The sequence below is a fragment of the Marmota marmota genome, unplaced genomic scaffold (genome assembly GCF_001458135.2).
Source record: "Marmota marmota marmota unplaced genomic scaffold, marMar, whole genome shotgun sequence".
Classification (NCBI taxonomy): domain Eukaryota; kingdom Metazoa; phylum Chordata; class Mammalia; order Rodentia; family Sciuridae; genus Marmota; species Marmota marmota.
This window is the reverse complement of record NW_025999871.1, coordinates 1,497,745-1,519,916: the sequence shown is the minus strand read 5'-3', so window position 1 is coordinate 1,519,916 and position 22,172 is coordinate 1,497,745. Positions and strand designations below refer to the sequence as shown.

At 48.7% G+C, this 22,172-nt stretch overlaps 1 protein-coding gene across 1 annotated transcript in view; it reads right to left on the bottom strand.

Annotated features, from left to right (window-relative positions):
- Nucleotides 1–22,172, bottom strand: part of Adamts2 (ADAM metallopeptidase with thrombospondin type 1 motif 2) — a 250,312-nt gene that overhangs the window by 161,245 nt on the left and 66,895 nt on the right. The window contains exon 2 of the mRNA XM_015506380.2: nt 11,025–11,184. Within this exon, the coding sequence (XP_015361866.1) occupies nt 11,025–11,184 (160 nt within the window). The remainder of the gene's footprint in view (nt 1–11,024; nt 11,185–22,172) is intronic.

The following is a 22,172-nucleotide window of genomic DNA, read 5'->3' as shown; positions in this document are numbered from 1 at the left end:
CTTAGCCTGGGTCACACGGAGTTAACACCAGCCTCAGGGCTTCAGCATCTGCTGTTCCCTCTGTCTGAAACACTTTGCAGAGCTGAGCCTCCCATCATTGAGGTCTCTGTTCAAATGTCATCACTCCTAACCTAGAGTACCTCCCTCCCTACCGGCCTTCTCTCATGCTATACCACCCCCCCACCCTTTTTTTTTTTAACTTTGACCACAGAATTTTCTACTGTCTGCAAGTTTCTGCTCATTGTGTTTCCCATGCTGGACTGTGAGCTCTGAGAGAATGAGGACTTGCTCTGGTCATCCACTGCTGCATCCCCAGCACCTGAACCCATAGTGGGCAGACAGGTAAGAATGTGCTGAATGAATGAATGAATGAAAAAGAAAATGTGTGGCACTGGGCAAGGGCCAGCCCTCTCTGAGTCTCAGTTTCCCCTCTAAAAACTATAGTAGTTATTACTGTTATTCCTCCTATGATTTTTCAAGCAGCATTATGATTAGGAAGTATTGAATCCTCCATGACACATGGTCACCTGGTCCTTTCCCAGCCCAGATCAGTCCCCACAAGCCCAGCCCCTAGGCCATCTCTTCCACCACATTCTGGTCCAGACTCCTGCAAACTGTCCCATCCTGTGAGCTCTCACCTGGGCCCTGTCCTCCTCCCAGGTGTGCACCATCAAGCTGTGGGGGATGCTCCAGCTGGACTGCTCCTCTCCCCTGAGGCTTTACCCCTGTATTAGTCTGCTTTTCATCACTGCAACAAGATACCTGAGATAGTAACTTAAAGGGGGAAAGACCATTTTGGCTCACAGGTTTCAGAAGCTTCAGTCCAAGGTTGCTTGGCCCTATTGCTTCAGACAGATGGCATCACAGGACATCATGGCAAAAACACACGACGGAAAGAAAGAGGAGGCCGGAAAGTGAAAGAGAAGAAGAGGAAGGGTCCAGGGTCCCAATAACCCCTTCAAGGTCACTTCCCCACGGACCTAACTTCCTCCCACTAGGCTCCACCTCTTAAAGGTTCTAGCATCTACCAATAGTGCCACAGGCTGACAACCAAGCTTTCAACACAGGCCTTTGGGGGACACTTATCTAAAAACCTAATACCCAGAACCACACCCAGGGTGAGGGCCAATTTGGGAGCTCTAAAAGAGGCATTCCAACTCGAGTATCTAGCCCAGCTTCCACGTATCATCTTTGTCTACCATCTTTGTAGGGCTGGACTGGGTGCTGGGAATGCAACAGTAGATAAGCCAGAGCAAGTCCTTGCTCTCCCCAGAGCTCACAGTCCAGTGAGAGAGACACGATGAGCCCAAGCTCCCAGAGTGGAAAATCCTATGGTCAAAATTAAATAGGATAAAATAGCATGAGAGAGGGCAGGTAGAGGGGAGGTAGTCTAGGTCTGAGTTGAACTGAGACCTCAAAGATGGGGAGGCTCAGCACTGGGGAGAGTGTTTCAGACAGAGGGAACAGCAGATGCTAAAGCCCCGAGGCTGGTAGTATCTCTGTGTGGCCCAGGCTAAGTGCAGCACCTGGGATGGGGACCTGTTCCTCTGAATCCACAGTCACACCCTTTCCTGGCTGCCCCAGCTCAGGCTCAAGAGAGGGTGGGAGACTGAAGGAGAGAAAAATAAAGCCTGAGAGTGGGAGGGGGAGAGAGCCAGACACCAACATTTCCACCTAATTGTGTGACCTTTTCCCGGCTCAGAGTTCCTTCAGGGCCAAGTGCACAGTGCTACTTGGGATTAATTTCAAAGAGAAATGGGTCAAGGAAAATTGGAAATTTTTATAGAAAACACTTCAGGCTTGGAGCTGGTTAAAGTGTTTGCCATCCTGCCGAGAATTCTGAGAGGAAATAGGGCCTGTGGTCAGAGGTCTCTGGCTGGCATAAATTGGCAGAGTTTGGATCTTGAGACCAAACCCAGTGTCCTAGCCACGCCTGTCCTCACTGGTTTCAGGGAAGAACATTCAGTCTCTTTCAGATGTCCCTCGAGCTATCTCTGCGTGCCCACCACGGTAACTTCAGTGCAAAGGCTGGATCCAGGAACGTCTCCCCTCCACCCTCTGTATCCACCAGCAGCCTCTGAGCAGAGACCCAGCGTGGGATCCTCCCCTTGTGTCCCCCATCATGCAGGAGTTCCGTGATGTCTCTTTGACAGTTATTCACAGGGACACCTGGGCCATGGAGGGAGCCTCACCCAGTCCCAAGGGATGTCCTGAATAGAGCCAGCTAGTCCCATCCCCAGCCAGAAGCACAAATGTCACAGACAGCTAGCATCTGCTGTGTTGGGGACATGCAGAAAGCAGATCTGCCAAGCTCACTTGCAAAAACCAGGTGCACTATTTTTGCTAATTAAACTTTGGCTCTACCTGTAAACAGATCTCAGCTTCACTTTTGATCATGTGCTCTCCAGAAGCCAGGTGTGGTCACTGTGCCATCAGAAAAGCTCTTTGGGGGACATTCACAACACAAATCCAAAGGAAAGGAAAGAAAAGCATTATGTCTGTGGAAAAGAGCAGAGCAGAGAAGGGGTGGCAAGGGCTGAGGGAAAATCAGGGACCCACACAAACACCCCTGGACTCCTAACAATGGGTCACAGCAAGCAAGGAGCAGGCACTGTGCTCTGGATGAGATGTGAGCTAGTTTGTATAATTCCAACAGCCCCTGGAACGTTGTACCCACTTGGAGATGAGGAAACTGAGTCACCAAGGGGTTGGCTAGCCTCAAGCCACACACACTCCACTCGTCTACCATGCTGGGAGCAGCTGCTGAGATGCAAGCCATCTTTGTGGACCATCGCTTACACCTGACTTGGGGGTCACAGCCAGGACTAAAATTGCCATGCTCTGGATCACACTGGTCATCTGCCCAACAATCCAGGACCTTTCTGAACCACATTCACCTGGTTGCCTTCACCCCTGAATCAGATTCCATAGAAACATGAGAAGAAATAAGAAATCGGGAGAATGGGAACGGCAGGTCTGAGACATGGGAACCGCTAGATTTATATTGGACATGGAAGAGAGGATGTCCAACCAAGCATGTGGGGTTGTCAGCACTGGTGCGGAAGTAGAGGAGGATTGGAGAGGAGGCATGTCAGTCACAGACTGCATTGTTGGAAACACACCATGGATCCTTGTCTCCACTGTGAGATGAGGTGGGTCCTGGCCACATGCATGGTTTCTGCCTTGATAGACCAGGGTGCAGGGCTCATAAGCTGCAGACCCCAGCCCAGAAAAACAGTCAGGCCAGGGCTAACCCAGGCCCTTCCAGCTTGACTGGTGGCTCTAGAGTGCTCTCCCCCAAGTCTGACCCCAGACAACTCCAGGCCTCTGAGAATGTGCAGCCTCAGCTTTCCCAGTGCCAGCCCCCGCCCACCCTTCCTAGCGTGGGGCCACGTCACCACCCTGGCAACTCCAACAGCTGTCCCAAGGGCCCAGCCCATAGGACAGGAGCACCGTGGCTTCTGCCAAGGGTGTGTTCAGCTCTGATACACGCCTCCTAGAGCCGGGGCCAACCGCCTCAGGTTTCACAACCAGTGCTTCTCCTTGGGTTTCCTCGGGTCCCCGAGCTGCAGGCACAGCTCAGTGGTGGAAAGAGGAGGAGGAACTGAGAGGGTACCAGGGATCAAACCCAGAGGTGCAATGCAGTGAGCTAGCAATAGCCAGCTTGGCTGGGCCCTGGCTGAGTTGTACTAAGAGCCCCAGGGTTACCATGTGAGAGAGCTGGACCCCAGGGCTCAGCAAGCAGTTCAGGAAGTGCCAGGGTGGGAGACACAGAGGGAGGTCCTCCTGACATGGGGACATGAGCCAGGCCTGGGGCTCAGGATGTGAATCCATCCAGGGGGCACATCACCACCCTCCACCAGGGCCCCAGGGTTCACCGCTTAGACAGTCAGCTGAATCATGACCCCCCAGGATGTCGACATCCCACTCTCCAGACCCCTGAGTGTTACCTTTTATGGCAAAACAGAGTGCCGATTTAGGATCTTGAAATAGGGAGACTATCCTGGATTACTTGTGGCCCCTAAAAGGAATCATGAATGTCCTTATAAAAGGGGGACAGAGGGAAACTTGGCTACAGAAGAGGAGGAGATCATGTGACCATAGACGCAGAGGCTAGAACGATGCAGCTGTAAGCCAAGGGAGGCCGGCAGCTACAAGAAACTGACAGAGGCCAGGAAAGATTCTCCCCTAGAGCCTCTAGAGGGAACCAGCCCTGCGGATACCTGGATGTTACTCCTTAAAGACTCATCTTAGATATCTAACCTCCAAAATTGTGAGAGAATAAATTGTGTTGCTTTAAGCCACTAAGTTTGTGGTCATTTGTTACAGCAGCCACAGGAAGCTAAGACGGACATCAACAACTGCAGATCAGAAAGGCTCCCTGACCTAGCTGTCGATAAGTTTGCAATCCCCCACCCCCACATATCTCCTGCTCCGTCCTCTCCAGTCCTCCCTCCCACCGGGCTTCATCTCTGCCTGGGCCCACTCCCTAATCCTTCCACCCACTACATATCACAGAGGCTTGCCTGCCAGTAAATGGAATCTGGCCAACTTCCCTGTCCTATGTGTGGCCTGTTGGGACAGGGCTCCGGTGTCTCCCCCATGCCATTGCTCCAGCCATCCCCCTGACCTCCCACTCTGCACATTACAACCAGAGCAGGCTTGCTAAAACAGAATCCTTAGTCAGGTTTCTTCCCCAAACCCTCTGGTATCTCTCCCATTCCATACAGGAGATTGAGCAGGTCCGGGTCACTGAAGGCTGCAGCCCCAACAAAGTCCCCAGCTATCAGCTTTGCCCTCCATCTCTCGCTCGGCAGCCTGGAAAACTCCTGTCCGGCTCAAGGGAATGAAGTATGATGCTGGAGGGGTTGGCTTGCAGGCACAGTTGGGAAGGGCTGGCTGTGGGCCACCAGGTGGAGACTGCAGGCAGGCCGGCCAGCCAGCCGCTCTCGGCCACGTGGAGGAGCCACCCAGCACAGGCACCCCCCTCTCTCAGCAGGCTTGCCTTGGCAGCAGCAGGGCAGAGTGACTCCCGCGGTGTTCTACCTCCTCTGCCCGTCAGGGAGGACACCGCAGCCTGACAGCAGCTGGCAGAGGCTTGGCACATGCTGCTTCTGAGAGAAGGCAGCAGCCAAGGTCACTGGCACAGGGTTGTCTGACTTCTCTTCCCTCAGTCCAGGAGGGGTGTGCATGGCGGGGCTTGAGGACACAGCAGCCTAGTGACAGATCCCCAGGACAGGAACCACCTGCCCCTACTCTGTTCCAAGGCATACCTAAGGGGACCACAGAGGGCAGCCCATGGAAGAGGGTGGAGGATACTTCTGCCTGTACATCTCAGAAAGCAGAGGCCAGCCAGGCGGCTTGTAATCCCAGCAGCTTGGGAGGCTGAGACAGGAGAATCGCGAGTTCAAAGCCAGCCTCAGCAAAAACGAGGTGCTGAACAGCTCAGTGAGATTCTGTCTCTAAATAAAATACAAAATAGAGCTGGGGATGTGACTCAGTAGTTGAGAACCCCTTAGTTCAATGCCTCATACCACACACACACAAAAAAAAAAAAAGAAAGCAGGGGCCAATGCCAGGGGTGGGGGGAGGAAAGGGGGGGTGCTTGTTTTATTTGGTCCATATGATGCTTTTCAGAAATTTGAAACCACACTTTAAAATCAGGGTGGTTTACATACAAATTATGATGTCTGAATTCTCTTGACAGTATGATAATCAGCTGGCTCAGATTTAAACTTCCACCAGGTCATGGTCAAGGAAGGGCTGTCCCTTTGGATGGGGTCTCTGGTCTGCCCCATACCCATGGCAAGGCCAAGGCCAGGGGCTGAGTGCTTCTGCTTTTATTTTTACAGACATGTTTTCTTTGTCATTGTGTTTACATCAAAAGTAGGGAAATGAAAGCCAAGCCAAAGGTGGGTGCAATTCTTTTTTTCCCTCTGCCGTTCTTCTCATTGGCATTGCCTGCCAGGCCCCGAGGGCTTCTGAGTTTGCCATTCTTATGTTGGGACATCTGAACTTTCTGCAAGTGGCGCTGTGCATCTGAAAGGAAGATTGCATGCACAGAGTATGCTCTAGGGATTTTCACAGAATCCCAATTTCAGCCCCTTGAAGGCTGAGACAGCCAGGCCCTCAATGCCAACATCAAGGCCAGCTTCTTGGGATCAGCCCAGCCACAGCCTGGACTAGCCTTTCCAGGTGTGGGGCACCATCTGCCTGAGACTGGAACTAGATGTTGCTCCACATGGGCCCTTCATGGGTGTTTCAGAAATGTGTGCTCTGTCCAGTATGTAGCCAGCCTTGTATGAGGATCAATTCACCTCTTGAAACTGGCTGAATGGTGACCCCAAAGATAACAAGTCCTGATTCCCATAACCTGTGACTGGTACTTTGTATGTCAAAAAAGGACTTTGCAAATGTGATCTGATTAAGGATCTTGATGTGGAGAGACTGTCCCGGATGACCCGGATGAAACCAAAATGCAATTACATGCAACCTTGCAAGGGGAGGCAAAGGGAGATGGGACACAGACAGACAGAAGAGGAGGTGATGTGACCACAGAGGCAGACATTGGAGAGACACAGCCATAAACCAGGGGAGGCTGGCAACCACCAGAAGCTGGGAGAGGCAAGGAACAAATCTCTCCTAGAGAGACTCCGGTGGGAGCACAGCCCTGCCAATACGGTGATTTTGTCCCAGTGAAACTGATTTCAATTTCTGATCCCCAAAATTATAAGATAATGAATTTCTATTCTTTTAAACCCCCAGCTGGTATATCACTGTAGTCTGAGGCTTAGAGGGAATGACGAAGTCAGGGTCACCTAGTTCTAAATCCAGGCTTCTGGCCCCGGGCAAGGCTCCTCGTCCTGTATTGTGTTTCTGGCTCCCTCTTCAACAACCCCAGAGATGAGAGACGGAAGCCAGGACAGGGCTCAGGCACAGAGCTGTAACCTGTTCACATACATGTGTGTATGAGCACACACACATGCACATGCACACGTGCACATAAAACATGGTTTCCCCCATCCCCACAATATAGTATCCAAGGCAGGCCTTAGGGAGGGCAGAGGACAGAGATTCAGGTCATCCATACACCTGAGAAAGGCCCACAGCCCCAAGGAGGCCTGGGTGATGTCTCGGCCACCTTTCCCCAAAAGGCCACCCTGGTGTCCTGGCCCCAGAGCTCTGCCTCCTGTCCCAGCAGAGCTAAACAGAGATGCTTCTACAGACACCAGTAGAGACAGTGAGGAGAAAAAAGGGTCCTCCTCCTCTTCAACCCTCCACCCTTCCTGACAGCCTCCTCCAGGGCTGGAGGGCGACACTGCTGTGAGCTAAACCACCTACTAAGCACACCCAACCCCAGTGTGAGTCTGAGAAAACATGTTAAAACCCTCATTTTCCTTCCATTTCCCCAGGCAAATTGCAGCCCAGCAACTGACTATTAGTGAAATGATTCTCTGAGGCTCTGTCAGCCCTGAGGTCACCCTAGGCAGCCTGTTGGCTTCTCACAGAAAACAGGACAACTGTCTCAGCACCCCTGAGGAGCAGTCATGTGGGCCCCAGGAATGCCCAGGCATCACCAACCTCGAAAGCCTGGGGTGGGTGTGTCCCCTTCCCCATGGGATGCAACACACCCCTTACCCATCAGTGAAGAGTGGGATGTTCTCAATGCATCTCCAGAAGTGGCCTTGGGGAGTCAGGAGTCAGCAAGCACCTCCTGCCTGCTTCAGCCAGAAGCTCATGGATGTATTAGGGTTCCAATCAGAATTTATTGGAAGAAAGAGTCCCAGCTATGGTTTGGATATGATCTATCTCTCAAGGGTTCACACATTAGAAACTTGATCCCCAGAGTAGTGATCCTAAGAGGTGGTGGAACCTTTAAGCAGTGAGGCCTAATAGGAGCTCTGTAGATCACTGTAGGAGCTCCCCTTAGAAGGGATTAATGTAGCTCTTGTAGGACCTCTGAGTTCTTGAAAGATGCAGTTTTTGGAAGAGTGAGCCTGGTCACTGAATGGCCTTTTGGCTTCCTTTCTGGAGATGTGATCTCTTAACTTTCATATGTGTTCCTGTCATTGTGAAGCCATCAGCCCTTGGGCCCTCACCAGCCACCCAACCAGTGGGATCTCCTGAAAAAGTTTGGACTTTCAGCCTCCAAACTGTAAGCTAAATAGACCTCTTTTCTTTATAAAGTTAGAATGCCTTGGGTATTTCATTATAGTAACAAAAAGCAGACTACTACAGTCCCCTAGTGTTTTGCATTACTATAAAAAAAATACCTGAGGCAGGATACTTTATAAGTAAAGAGTTCATTTACTTCATGATTCTGCTGATTAGAGGATCTAAAGAGCATGGAACCAGCATCTTAGTATGGACCCACTTGGCTGCATCCAACCTGGTGAAGAGGCAGAAAGGGAAAAGCTGTGTATAAGAGATCAAGCACATAGGATGGTCTTGTTTTTTAACCATCTGCCTTTATAAGTCCCAACCAACTCCATGAAACCAATGTTATCCATTCTTGAGGGTGGAGCCCCCATGACCTAACCCCCTCCCACTAAGCCCCACCTCTTAAAGGTCCCACCACTTCAGCACCACTACACTGGGGACCAGGCTTCCAGCACATGAACCTTTGAGAGACGAACTACACCCAAACCATAATGCCACTCTTGTAAACACACACACCCTTTGCACTGAAGTCCTGGGATTCTGTGCCCAGCAGGGTGTGTTTGCTGCTATGCCCAACCACAGGACACAACCTTTATATATCCCCAGCTGCCACTCCGGGTCCTGACAAGGCCCAGGCCAATGGAAAGTTGAACCATCTGAGGTCACCCCAGGCCCTCGGCCCAGACCCAGTATAAACTGTGTCTGGATCCCATCCAGTCAATGAGTCGACCTCAGCCCTAGGCCATAAGGGAACAATCAGGCACATCCAAGGGGAAACAGATTCTCTGTGGACCTGAGTCACTCATGCATTGTCATGCTGACACTGGACAGGGATGTCAAAGAAAGGGGTCTAAGCCCCAGACCATAGGTCTGTAGTCTGAACTTACAGCCCAAGGCCCACACGCACACCCACAATCTAAGCTCCTGACTGGGGACTCTGAGCTGACACAGAGGCCTAGAGCTCAGCCTTGGACAGGTTCACCTCCTTCCCTCCTTCCCAGGGGCCAAATACCAACCCCTACCCCCATCCACCTTCCAGCCCAGCCTCACCCCTTGACCTGTGCTGCTGGCTTTATCCAGCACCTTCTAAGGCCAATGGTTTCTGGGCTTATTCAGAGTTTGAAATTCCTTTCCTGTGTTCTCAGTTCCAAGTTCTCATTAAAGATATGTGGATTGGGGTTGTGAGGTGGAGGGAGGATTCAACAGAAGATGCCAAAACACCAGAAGTCCAGAAAATAAAGTCAGGCCAGCTAGGCCATGGGGGAAGGGCTTCCATGTTTAGAAAGATAAGCACCATATGGAATTTGGGATCAGAGTCATGGTGAAGGGCACTTGGCCAGCTCCACTGTGCAGACTCCACTTTACCCTGCCTGGCATAGGTGCAAGGGGCAGAACCATCCAGAATCTTCCAGTGGAGGCCAGTGCAGAAGTAAGGTTTCTGGGAAACAAGCATTTATAAACCCAGCAGACTCAAGAAAAAGCAGAGACCAGAGGCCCAAACTTGCCCATAGTCAGAAAGAAGCAAATTCAGAGGGGGCCTTAACCTCAGGTCTAGAGCTCTCCCCTTGTCCCACTTTGACTCTGGCCCTACAAGGTTGCTCTCCCTGCAGAAAAGCAAAAAGGTGGGAATGAGGCAGGAGGGGCTAGGCTGAGGCTGGGCAAGGCTGAGCAGGCAGCACCCAGTGGTCCAGCTGGTGGCAGCCAAGGTGGACAGCAATTCATTATCAGAGAAGAAGGGGCCACAGAAGTATTGATTAGCTCCTGAGAACACTGGGCTTCCTGATGGAACAATTCCTTTGCAAAGGTATCTGACACGGTTTCTTGAAATTAGAATGGTGCCCTGCCAAGCTGCACCCAATTGATCTGTCAAGCTGGGAAGTCAGGGAGACCTAAAATAAATGAGCCACAGCTGCTCTGGAGGGATGAAGTACTTCAGTAAATCACAGCACTGGGGGCTGCACCGGCCAGGAGCCTCCAGAGCGATCCCAGGTTACCTACTGTGCAACCACGTGCAGTGGCTTTCCTCAGCCAGGGGTCCAGGGCCAGAGGCCGAAGGCTGAGCTCAAAGCCACTCATCACCCAGGCACAAATGAGGTGGCCTGGGAACTGTGAGCCCTGAAGAACTACTATGGACCCTGACCCTGGCCTCTTCACAATCTAGAAGGAGAAATCCAGAGAATGCTAAGGAGATTTGGAATGACATAGTAGGACTAGCTCCATGAGGCTATGGCTAGGCGACCAATCACCCTGGCCACCCAGCACTGAGTCCTTTCTGAGTCCTTTCTGAGTCCATTCCTGGACCCAAAGCATGCTTTAGTTGAAAAAGACAAAATCCCTGGAATGTGTGCTGAGACTGCTGGGAACATCTCTAGGGTCTTTACCACGCACATTCCTCTGGGGAATCCTGAAACAGCACTCAGAGTCTTTCCCTATGAGCAGCCAGGGAAGAACTGGCATATGACAGGGACTGTCACAAAGATTGCGGCTGCACACAGGAAGGAGAAGAGGGCTGCCTAGGGAACACTAATGCCTTTTTTATGGGCACAGCACTCAGGCCAGGGATGCAGGCCTGGTCTGGGCCCCCCTGTTCCCCAGTAATTGCCAACCCTGCAGAAGAATGTGGGTCCTTGGACAGCCTTTGCTTTCCTCTAGGACAGTCCAGACCTGTAAGCAGTGGGTACTTAGGCTGTTAATCACCTACATTCACCCAGAGCAGAGGACTGGCCCCAACACCCCACTATGCCATGCAGTCAGCCACACACTTGGCCCATTCCTGAGCCAGTAAGGCTGGGGCTCAGCCTTAGTCTTCGATCCTGTCTGCAGAAGAGGACATACAATGCTCTCCACACAGCCCGCCCACTTACCTGTGTCCAGGGCCTGTGGACCCTCCAGAAGAGGGGTTTTGGGGGTGGGCGGTCGGCGATATACCACGTGCACTCGGCCATGTTCAGCCTCCTGCGCCACCAACCCTTTCTCCAGAGGCTCGATGAAAAACTCCTCCTCCTCCGTCCGGATTAAACCAGCCTGAGGGGGCAAAGTTGAGAGGTTCAAATTCCCAACTACAATAGACTAGGGAGAGGGAACAGAGAGGAGGGCCCCAGCGGGCAGTACCGCCCAGCTGAGGACCCTGCCTGACACCCCAGCTAGTCCTCAGCTAGAACCCTGGGTTGGCTGGAGGGCACAAAGGTGGTCCCTTACCTGCTCAGAGACTCCATCTGCAGAGGACATGGTCACCAGATAATGCTGAGTCCTTTCTGAGGGAAGGGCTCTGCCTGGGTCATCCTCTCACCCCAAAACTCAACTCTCCTTCCAAAAAAACTACTGTAACTATAAAACCCAAAATGTTAAGAACAGCCTGAAGGAATTCAAGTGCAGCTCTACATCTATTATGTGGCCCTACAAGGACATCAAGATGCATCAAATAAAGCCAAGGACCATCCTCACCCTCCAGGAGCCCAGAGTTGAAGACAAAGGTCAAGACTGTCAGCTGTGGGCTGAGTCCACCCAGAGACAAGTTCAGTTTGGGCCAAACAATATTTTTAAACTTTGAATCCAACACTCAAAATGATGGGAGATTTCTGTTTTAAAAATATAATTTCAACTATCCTTGGAAAAATGCAAATCCACTGACCAAAGTGGGCTATACACTGCCCAGCAGTAGAAATCTTGGACAGACATGTTCCCTGTTGCTAGTCATAGTCCCTAATGTCCCCCATTGACTTGCCACAGGACCGGATAATATAGGCCAGTGCATTGCTGCCTCCCCAACGAGACCAGCCATGGCCTTTCCTTGCTGCAAACCCCTTGCTATTTCATTTCTGTCTGGATTCAGGTGGCCCTGTTCTGTGGCATTCAAGACTCTCAGCCTTCTCCTGCTCTCCCAGCCCTCACACTGGCCACTGGGTTGTGCATGTCCATAGGTACCCAAACCTGCCAGGTCCTCAGTGTGGGTGTTCCTGCTCCCAGCTCCCACTCTGAGCATCTGGTAAACCCCTACTCTCTCTTCAACACCTGGCTCACATCCTCCCAATTGCTCCCCTCTCCAATGCAGCCACAAGGTGCTGCCGTCCTCAGGGCCATTCTGCCATCACTACTCAGTCCACCTGTCCTGCGAATGCTCTAGGCTCCCACACTTTGGGGTTTTTTGGTCCACTATCCTAAAACCAAAGATCTCACACTGGGAGCTTACACGGTATCCAACTTGCAGATGTACTTTCTTTAGATCACACAATCCTGACCAGCAGGGCTTTTTCTTTAAAGCTTGAATTGGTTGTTCAGATGCAAAAACTAGGAGACTCTACATCATTGACCAAATTTCCAGATCTCTTAGAAAAACCTGTGTTTCTTTGTCCATCCAATACTGGCTTAGATGGACCTAGGTTTCCTGTCCAGCTAGGGCTGTACAAACCAGTGTGCAATCCCTGGCATTACCCATCCAGATGTTCAGAAACCTTCAAACTAACCCAAAAGACCTCTTCCACATCATCATCCTGGTTGGGAGAGGGGACAAAATGGATGTACAGGCTACCCTCCTTCTCCCTGACCTGCAGGGTACTCTTTGGGCTCTGTCCTGATGCCAGCTAGGAGTCTTCAAGGACAAAGAAGCAGCTGGCATTCCCACAGGGCCTTCTGAGCATCTGCCATTACAGTGGGATGCAGCCATCCACCTGGCACACTCAGCCAGTGCCTTGGGGGAGCCGAGGTGTCAGTGGGGAATGTGGATGACAAATCAGGAAGAGGTAGTCCCAGTCATAAGTAGGGACTGGTGGAGGTACAGAGGAAGACAGAACAGAGCATCAGGCCCCAACTCTGGAAAGAAGGAAGTCACCAAGGGCAGTAATGTCCACCTGAAACGTGCTCCAACACTTTGCACTGACCAAACAGTCAGAGAGAGGGACAGTGTTCACATGCAAAGGCCCAGAGGCAAGTCACAGCCAATGGGAAGAACTGACCAGCTGGATGGTTGGGCACATCAAGAACATCTGAGTGGCATGTCACACAGAGCAGGTCTCCAGGGTAAGGGCAGTGAGCAGCTCAAAGGGTTCAGGGCAGGAAGCACTGTGATCTGACTCATGGTGGGGAACCTGATGGATACTGTAGGGTGAAAAGACTAGAAGAATACAAATAGGACTGGGGGGCTGAGAAGCAGATGCCCCAGAGACAGGTAAGAGGTCCTGAATGGGACAGAGCAGGGAACTGAGGAAGTAGAACTCAGAAGAGGATTTGGTGACAGATCTTATCCAGATATAAGGGAGATATCAGCGCCCAGGAGTGCTTCCAGATCTGTGGCTGGCTAAGAAACAGCCACAAGTTATCTAGGTCCTAGAAAAGTTATCTAACTCTGAATGGCAGTTCATACAGTAAAAAGGGACTTTGCAACTGTGATGAAATCGAGGCTCTGGAGCAGAGACTGAGATCATCAGGGTGGGTCTGAATGCAAGCACATGCCCACTTCCCCCATAAAAGGAAGGTAGGGGGATTTCACAAGGAAGAGGGGGAGATGATGTGACCACGGATGCAGAGACCAGAGTGAAGGGCCACAGGCTAAGGAACACCAGCAGCCACCAGAAACTGGAAGAGGCCAGGAATAGCTTCTCCCCTAGAGCCTCGCAAAGGGAGCTCAGCCCTACCAACATCCTTATTTCAGCCAGAATATACTGAGCCCAGACTTCTGGCCCCCCAGAACTATGAGAGAAAGCATTTCAGTCCTTTTAAGTGACCTGTTACAGCAGCCACAAGAAACAAACACAGGGTCCCAATGAGTGGCCAGATGAAGTGGGTGGTGAGGTGATGGGCAAAGCCTGTCTCTGAGAGGCACAGGAAGAAGAGTAAGGGTAGTAGACCCATAAGGACACACTGGGTGTGTGGCAGGAGAGGAGGTCCAAGCAGCCAGGAAAGGCAGCAGGAAAAGCAGAATGAGGTCACTGGGGCTGTGAGAGGAGAGAGGAGAAGGTCTGGTGGGAACCCTGCAGGCCCCCACACTTCTGACTCATCTGTGGGTCCCAGGGCGCCAGCAGCAAAGGGAGTCGGCAAATGTTGTGGGCTGAGTGAATGAATGACCCCAAAACATCGGGACACATCCTCCCAGGGAAACGGGAAGGGCAGGGAGGACGGTCCACTGGTACATGGTGAGAATGTTTACAATAGCAAGAGTTACTTCCAGTACATTGCCATGGTGTGTGGTTTTGGAGGGAGACTGGTGTCTCAAACACAGTTTATTAACAGAATTCATTCAAAGAAGTGTGGGAATTAACCCCTGCCGGGCAGCAACAGACCAACTATCTGGGATCCAGCGTTCTGGATTCCTGGCACCCCTTCTGTTTGGGTGGGTGACCTCAGGCAAGGCACCAAAGCTCCCTGGGCCTCCCATTCCTCACCTGTAAATACAGTCAGTCCTCCCTTCCACTGCACAGTCACTACGGGGGTATACACAGCCTGGGACACACTCAGAACCAGGGCATACACTGTGGGTGCTCCGCAACCCCAGTGATGTCATCCAGCCTGTTCATTTTCCAAATGAAGAAACCAAAGTCCTGGAGTAGAAGGCCTGCCAAGGATATATAGGGTCTAGAGCCCAAGACCCTGTGGGAGGCACTTCTCCTGGGTGGGCCCCTGGGCCAGATCAGGCTTACTAAGGCAATTAAGAAGGATACCGGGTGCAAAGGGAGCCCCTTTTGTGAAAGAACCTTTGCACCCAGGGCTGGAAGCCATCTATGGCACAGGCCCTGGCCTGGGGCAATCCTGGCAGTACTTGGCATCAGAATCAGGAATGCGCAACCTGGTAAAGAGTAGCTGTCTTTGGCTGAGTGACCTCAAAGGACAGTTTGGGGTCTCCCAGCACAGGAGAACTCAGGTTCTCTTCCTTGGCAGCCTTCTAGTGGGAGATCATCAGTTGACATGAGAATAATAGATTCATTTGATGTGTCATGATCAGGAAGCCAGAGCCCAGGCTGCCCGGCAGGAGGCCCTCCCAAGTTCCTACTTGAAGGGCAAACTCCAGCCCACTGAGAAAAATCAAAAGAATGAGGCCAGTTGACTCAGGTCTCCTCATACAACCAGAGACCTCTTAGTAATGATATTCTAAAGTAGAGATGTTTGACATATTCTTCGCCAGCATCAACCCGTCTCTGTTGGATATTATAAAACGCACAAATTTATGTCACGCTGATGAACCTAGGTGACACTTTCCGTAAGACCAGTGGTTGTCCATTGTGAGACGAATTGATGACCACCCACAAGACCAGCAAGAGCCATCCAAGACTAGTAGCTATTCACTCCCAGGATAGGTGGGTGAACACTCCCAATGAATGACCATTCCCAAAACTAATGGAGGACCACCCCCAAGATCCACAGATAACCACCCCTAAGGCCAATGGATGACTACCCCAAGACCAATGAACGATAACCCCCCAAACTATTGGATGAAAAGCCTGAGGCCAGTCACTGATCACCCTAAACCCATCAGCTAACCTCCACCCATGGCCACTGGCCTGAATAATACTGGATGAAGGTTCTCCATAAAGAAAGCAGGGTTCACTTTAAAAAATGCCTGATTTTCAAACATTTTAGTATGCATCTCAGCAACAATCTGTCTAAAAAACTACAGAAGAAAATTGACAAGAGAACAAGGCACAAAATATGAGCTACATTTTGCTGAGTTTTTTCCAGGACTTTGATTTTCCTGCTGCCAGTGGCAAGTGTATCTGTTTTTACATGTAATTTTTATTAATAAGAATCAGTTCCCTCTCCCAACTCAATAAATATTTAAGAAATCCCTCAAGCCTACCAGTCTGTAGTGCATTCAATTGGGAGCTGACTGGTGCTCTGTCTGTCTCATCCCATGTCTGTCCAGTCTAGTATCTTACAGATGGCTAAAGCCCTAAGCTCAGCTCTCACTCTGCAAATCTGTGACTGTCTTCAAAACTCAACCAGGAACTCTCCTGTGGAATAGAAGGAGGCTCCCAACCTTGGACTATGTCCCCAACCTTGGTTATCACTGGTGGAGCAGAGAGCCTGGCAATACCTTGGCTACTAAGTCAAGTCACCAATATTCAGATTTGATGAATTATAAAATGCCTATTCTACCTCTTTCTTTCTTTCCTGCTCTTTTGCTATTTGATTTATGGTGAAATAGTCACTAGAAATGGAAACTAAATGTTAAAAATTTATAAGAATCCAAGGGCTTAAACAGCTATCCCCTGTTACTTTGAATTTGAATTTTTAACATGCTCAAAACACTGACATCTTCAAAGTTAGGATTTCACACAAAACACGAGTTTGCATCCTGTTCCCGTTGGCAGATCCATTTGCTCATCCTTACTGGCTCCTTCCCTGGAAGCTGAAGCTTGCTGCACCCCAGCAGGCTCCAGCACCTGCGTGACCTGAACCAAGTTTGTCACTCAACCTTGTCATTTTTGCAACCTCCAGCCCAAAGACTGTCAGGTGTTTGTCAAGGTTGCAGTGGTAACAATCAAGAATAGAAAGAAAAAAGAGGGGCCGATCCAAACACAGAGGGAACCAGCCATCCACAAAAGACAGGCAGCATATGTCAGCCCCAGCTCCCTATTGCCCCCAAACTCAACCTCGCTCTGAAACAAACACACACACACACACACACACACACACACACACACCCTTGCATACCTGCCCTTCAGGTGATGGCACCTGAAGCTATTAACTGCAAAAGAACCATAGCCTTTTCTCTCCCCTTCTTCCTTTAGGCAATGAACTGAAGATTCATCTGGACAGTAGGTACTGGCCACCCAACCTCCCTGCAGAGAGACAAGCCCACTGCCAGCATAGCCCCTGACAGAGCCCTTGCGGACATTCTCCTCAGAGACCTGGGGGAGACCACAGCAACCCTGGGAGCTTTATGGGAAAGGAGCTGGACCCTCACTAACAGCCACAGGGCTGGGAAGTGACGCTGCATCGATTTAAGCCGCTCCATCCTAACCTCTATGGGCTCCTTCTCAGTATCCCAAGGGATGTTTTTGCACATTGATTTTTCCACTCTTTCAAAAGGGGCAGCAGCCATCTGTGGGGGGAACTTGCACCAGCAGGCAAGAGCAGTCCACGGGGTCAGGAGGAATTTGTCATTCCCCGCTGTGTTTCTACCAGCTCCTCTCCATGCCTTCTGGGGCCTGGTTCTCTTTGCATTTGGAGTGGATGTATATGGTCCTTGTCAAGTGTCAGTCACTTCCTTTCTTGAGCAGTGGCCCCTTGTTCAAGATCCCATCTTCCCAGACTAGGGGGACTTGTGGCCCAAGCTGGGTCACCTACGGTTGAGTGGAGCATAGTGACCATGGACAGTGTTGTTCCTGAGCTCCACAGAACCCTCAAGACTTTACCTATCAGGACTTGCCCCTTCCTGGTCCTAATCTCAGGTCCTGTAGATCCTTTACTCCAGAAAGTCCTTCTTTGAGCCCAATCTGGACCGAGTCAATTTCTGAGGCTTCGTCCAGGGAGTCCTAATAGTCACATGCCTCCCAGTACTGAGTCCAGTGTCCATCTGGGTGCTAAGCTGAACCCCACTTTGAAGCGCAAGGAGGAGGGAACAGAAGACATGGGGAGCAAACTGAACACAGAGCAAGATGACCTGGTTTCAAATTCTGTTCAGGGGCCAGTCCTGTATCCTCTGCAGCCCGAGTTTCCTCTGTGAAAGAGGTAGCCATTGATCCTTCTGTGACACTAAGAGGACCAAGGAGAGCTCCACAAAAAAGAACCAGAAACAAACAAACTAAAAACCAGAAACCCACCCCTTCCCTGCACCATCACCTCTGTGTACAGATAAGGGCTAAGGCCATCTCTGGCACGCAAGGCCTTCCATGGGGCCACAGCAGCCACCATCTGCCCCAGGAGCATTCCCGAGTGCCCTCCTCCGCCATGCCTGAGATTTTCTTTTGCACCTCAGTGCCGTTCTCTCAAGCATCTACAAATCCCTGCCCTTCATTCCGAAGGGACTTGGTGTCACCCCACAGACCCCTGGTCTTGATTTCTTCCTATGAAGGTAGGGACTTTCCAATATGGTGGAAATTCCAACTCCTCTAATGTTCTGAGGCAGAAAGCCCTATTGACAGAGGACCCTCAGCTAAAAGAAGGTAAGGCACTAACTCAGATCTCCCGGTGGGGCAGTGTACAGGCTCCAGGACCCAGCCCTGGTCTACCCGTATCCACCCCTAGGGGAACCACTGTGGAAGGGCTTGGGGATCGCCAAGCCACCGCATCTCATCAGTGCCATCCTGACCTCTGCCTTACTCAATTGTATTATAAATTCCAGCCAGATTGTCTGCTAGCACTCTGAACCTGAACTTTGATCTCTTTTTGTTATTAAAAAAAGAGAGAGAGATTGGAAATTATTAGAGAGGCGTGAAAGATCTGTCAGCACGAAATGAGATTCCCCTTGACTGAGAAAGTTTAAAACATAATTGCAAAGAGAGTAATTTTTTTCACTATGAGGTTCAATGCTTTAAAAATATGTAACAGCTTCATGGAGCTATAATTCACATATTGTACAATTCACAAATTTAAATTGTACGTTGAAAGTGTACAATTCGGCCGGGTGTGGTAGTGCACACCTGTAATCCCAGTGGCTTGGGAGGCTGAGGCAGGAGGATCGTGAGTTCAAAGCCAACCTCAGCAAAAGCGAGGCACCAAGCAACTCAGTGAGACCCTGTCTTTAAATAAAATACAAAATGGGGCTGGGGATGTGGCTCAGTGGTCGAGTGCCCCTGAGTTCAATCCCCAGTACCCCACCCCCCAAAAAAGAAAGAAAGTGTACAATTCAACTATAACTACTCTCCATTTTAGAAATTTTCATCCCAAAAGGAAACCCTGTACACATTAGCAATCACTCCTATGTTGCCCTCAACTCCTCCTCTCCTACTCAGTTCCTGGCAACCATAATCCATTCTTAACACTATATATAAATGGAATGCTAAATATATTTTTTTAAATTTTTTATTTGTTTTAATTAGTTATACGTGACAGTAGAATGCATTTATGCACTTTGATATATCATACATAGATGGGATATAACTTCTTATTTTTCTGAGTGTACATGTTGCAAAGTCATTTTGATCATGTAGTCATATACATACATATAGTAATGATGTCTGTTTCATTCTACTATCTTTCCTATCTCCACATCCCCTCCCCTTCCCCCATCACTTCCCTCTACCTAATCTAAGGTAACGCTATTCTTCCATAGTGCCCCCCCACCTTATTGTGAATTAGCAGTCGCATATTAGAGAAAACATTCAGCCTTGGTTTTGTGGGATTGGCTTATTTTGCCTAGCATAATGTTCTCCAACTCCAACCATTCACTGGCAAATTCCATAATTTTACTTTTCGTTAAAGATGAGTAATATTCCACTGAGTACATATACCATATTTTCTTTATCCATTCATCTATTGAAGGACACCTAGATTGGTTCCATAGTCTAGCTATTGTGAATTGAGCCGCTATAAACATATATCCTTGTGACTGTTTTCATTCACTTCTTATGTTTTCAAGGTTCATCCATGTTATAGCATGGCAATAAAAAAGTATTTCATTTTTCTTTATTGCTAAATAATATTCCATCAAATGCATATTCCACATTTTATTTGTATACTCACTGGCTGATGGAAAATTAGTTGTTCTGACTTTTGGGCTCCTATGAATAATTCTGCTAAAAACATCTGTGTACAAGTTTGTATGTGGATAATTGTTTTCATTTCTCTTAAAAGTGAAACTGCTCTGTCATATGGTAACTCTAGACTGGTTTCCACAATGGCTGCACCATTTCATCTTCTCACTAGTTCTGTATAAGTGTCCCAATTTCTCCTCATCTTCACCAATGCTTATATCTGGGTTTTTGATTCTAGCTATCATAGCAGATGTGACATGGATTTCTCTGAAAAACTAAAAATGTTGAGCACCTTTTCAAGTGTTTATATGGCCATTCAGTGATCTTTGGAAAAATGTCTATTCAGATTCCTTGCCCACTTTTAAATGAAATTATTTTTCTTTTATTGAGTCATGAGAGATTTTTATATATTCTAGATGCAAGTCCCTTATTAGATATATGATTTACAAATTTTTTTCTCATTCAGTGGGTTGTATTTTCTCTATTTTGATAGTGTCCACTGAAGTTATAAAAGATTTTCATGAAGTCCAGTTTGTCTGTTTTTTTTCTTATGTCACTTGTTCTTCTGGAGTAATATCTAAAACTTTGCCTAACCCGGAATAACAACAACTTACTCTACACTTTCAAAAGAGTTTTATAAAAGCTTTAGCTCTCACATTATATGTATGGAGTGAGGAAGGGATTCGATCTCATTGCTTTGCATGTGGATATCCAGTTGTACCAGTTGAAAAGACTCTTTTGTATCACTGAATTTGTCACTCAGACCAAAAATCAATGTGAGAATTTATTTTTAATAGTTCTGTTCCATTGATCTATATCCTTCTTTCAGGACCACACAATCTTGATCACCATAGCTTTATAGCAAATTTTGGAATCATGAAGTGAGAGTCTTCCGACTTTGTTCTTTCTTTTCAACACTGTTTTGGCTATTCTGGGTCCCTTGAATTTCCATATATATTTTAGAATCACCTTGTCAATGTCTGCCAAGAAGCCAGCTGGGATTTTGATAGGATTCAATGCTTTCTAATGCCACATTTGGCACTACACTAGTTCACCTGCTAGGCCAAACCTTAGGAACCATTGGCCTAGAAAGAAATATCATATTAGAAACCCAGAGCCCGTCCCCTGCCAACCAACCAGGTGTGCAACCTTGGGCAAGTTGAAGCCTTGGAGAGTGGGGTGCACAGAGGGACCGGGCTTCATCCCTGTCCCTGGGGGATCCTCTCACAAGCATCCAGGCTCAGCTCCATTTTGCATCTCTCCCCGTCACTCTTCAGCTGTCATTTTATGTAATCCGAACTTGATTTCAAAATTTAGTGCCCACAAATAGAGAGATCACAGGTTTAGAATACTGAAATTGACCTCCACGTGAAAATTATGCAGGATCAAGATTACCAACGAGAAGACACTTGTCATGTCTTCTGAAAAGAAAAGCTATGCAATGAAAAAATAATTTTCCATTAGTAAATTCAGTAAGTGGGTGGGGTGGGGTGGGGATTGCCTGACGAGCCCACAAAAATCAAATAAAGGATAGAGGAAGGTAGAAAGAAGTAACTTAATTGCTTTGACTTCTTAATCTTTCATAGAGGAATCAACAGTTACCAATAACTTTCTAAAGTCAATAAATAAAATTTTAAGAATACTACCTGAAGTCAGAAGAGCCACAACTAGTAAAACTAAATACATACCTTCCCAATTACTGAAAATAGACTATACAGCATATAGCAATATGGGAGACTAGATAGTGTCTCTTGATACACACACACACACACACACATACACACATGGTCTCTCTATATGTATATATAAATTAAATGACAGGTGAACAATTATCTGTAGCACAATAAATGTAAATGATTGTTTAAAAAAACCTCTGTGCCTTGCAAAGACTTTTACTAAATTTGTAAATTTATACTAAGACAAAATATGGATTTTTTTTTCACCACTTAAAAGAATAAACATATACGTGACAAACTAGTGCCTGAGGGAGGCAGGTCCGGGTCGAAGCCAACCCCCTTGGGTAAAGTCACATGGATCTTTGTGCCTAATGTCAATGTAACCTCACAGTCACAACTGTGGTCTCTAAGTCGCTCAGCTTCCCCTCAAGTGCAGACTTCACCACTAGCTAACTATGAGAATTCGGAGTCTGGGTGTTGTGAACGTAAAACAAGGTTCACAACAGGAATTGTACTGTTGACGCAAGGGTTAACTGAGATACCGTATGTGCAGCATTCAGCACAGCACCTAATGAAACAGCCTCTTACCATTGTGATGAGGATATGAGAGTTGCTTGGAAACATGTAACAAAGAGTTAGTGTTAAGGTTTAGGGTGAGTTTCATGTTTTGATTGTCTTTTTCTGTTTTTTTTTTTTTTTTTTTTTGAAC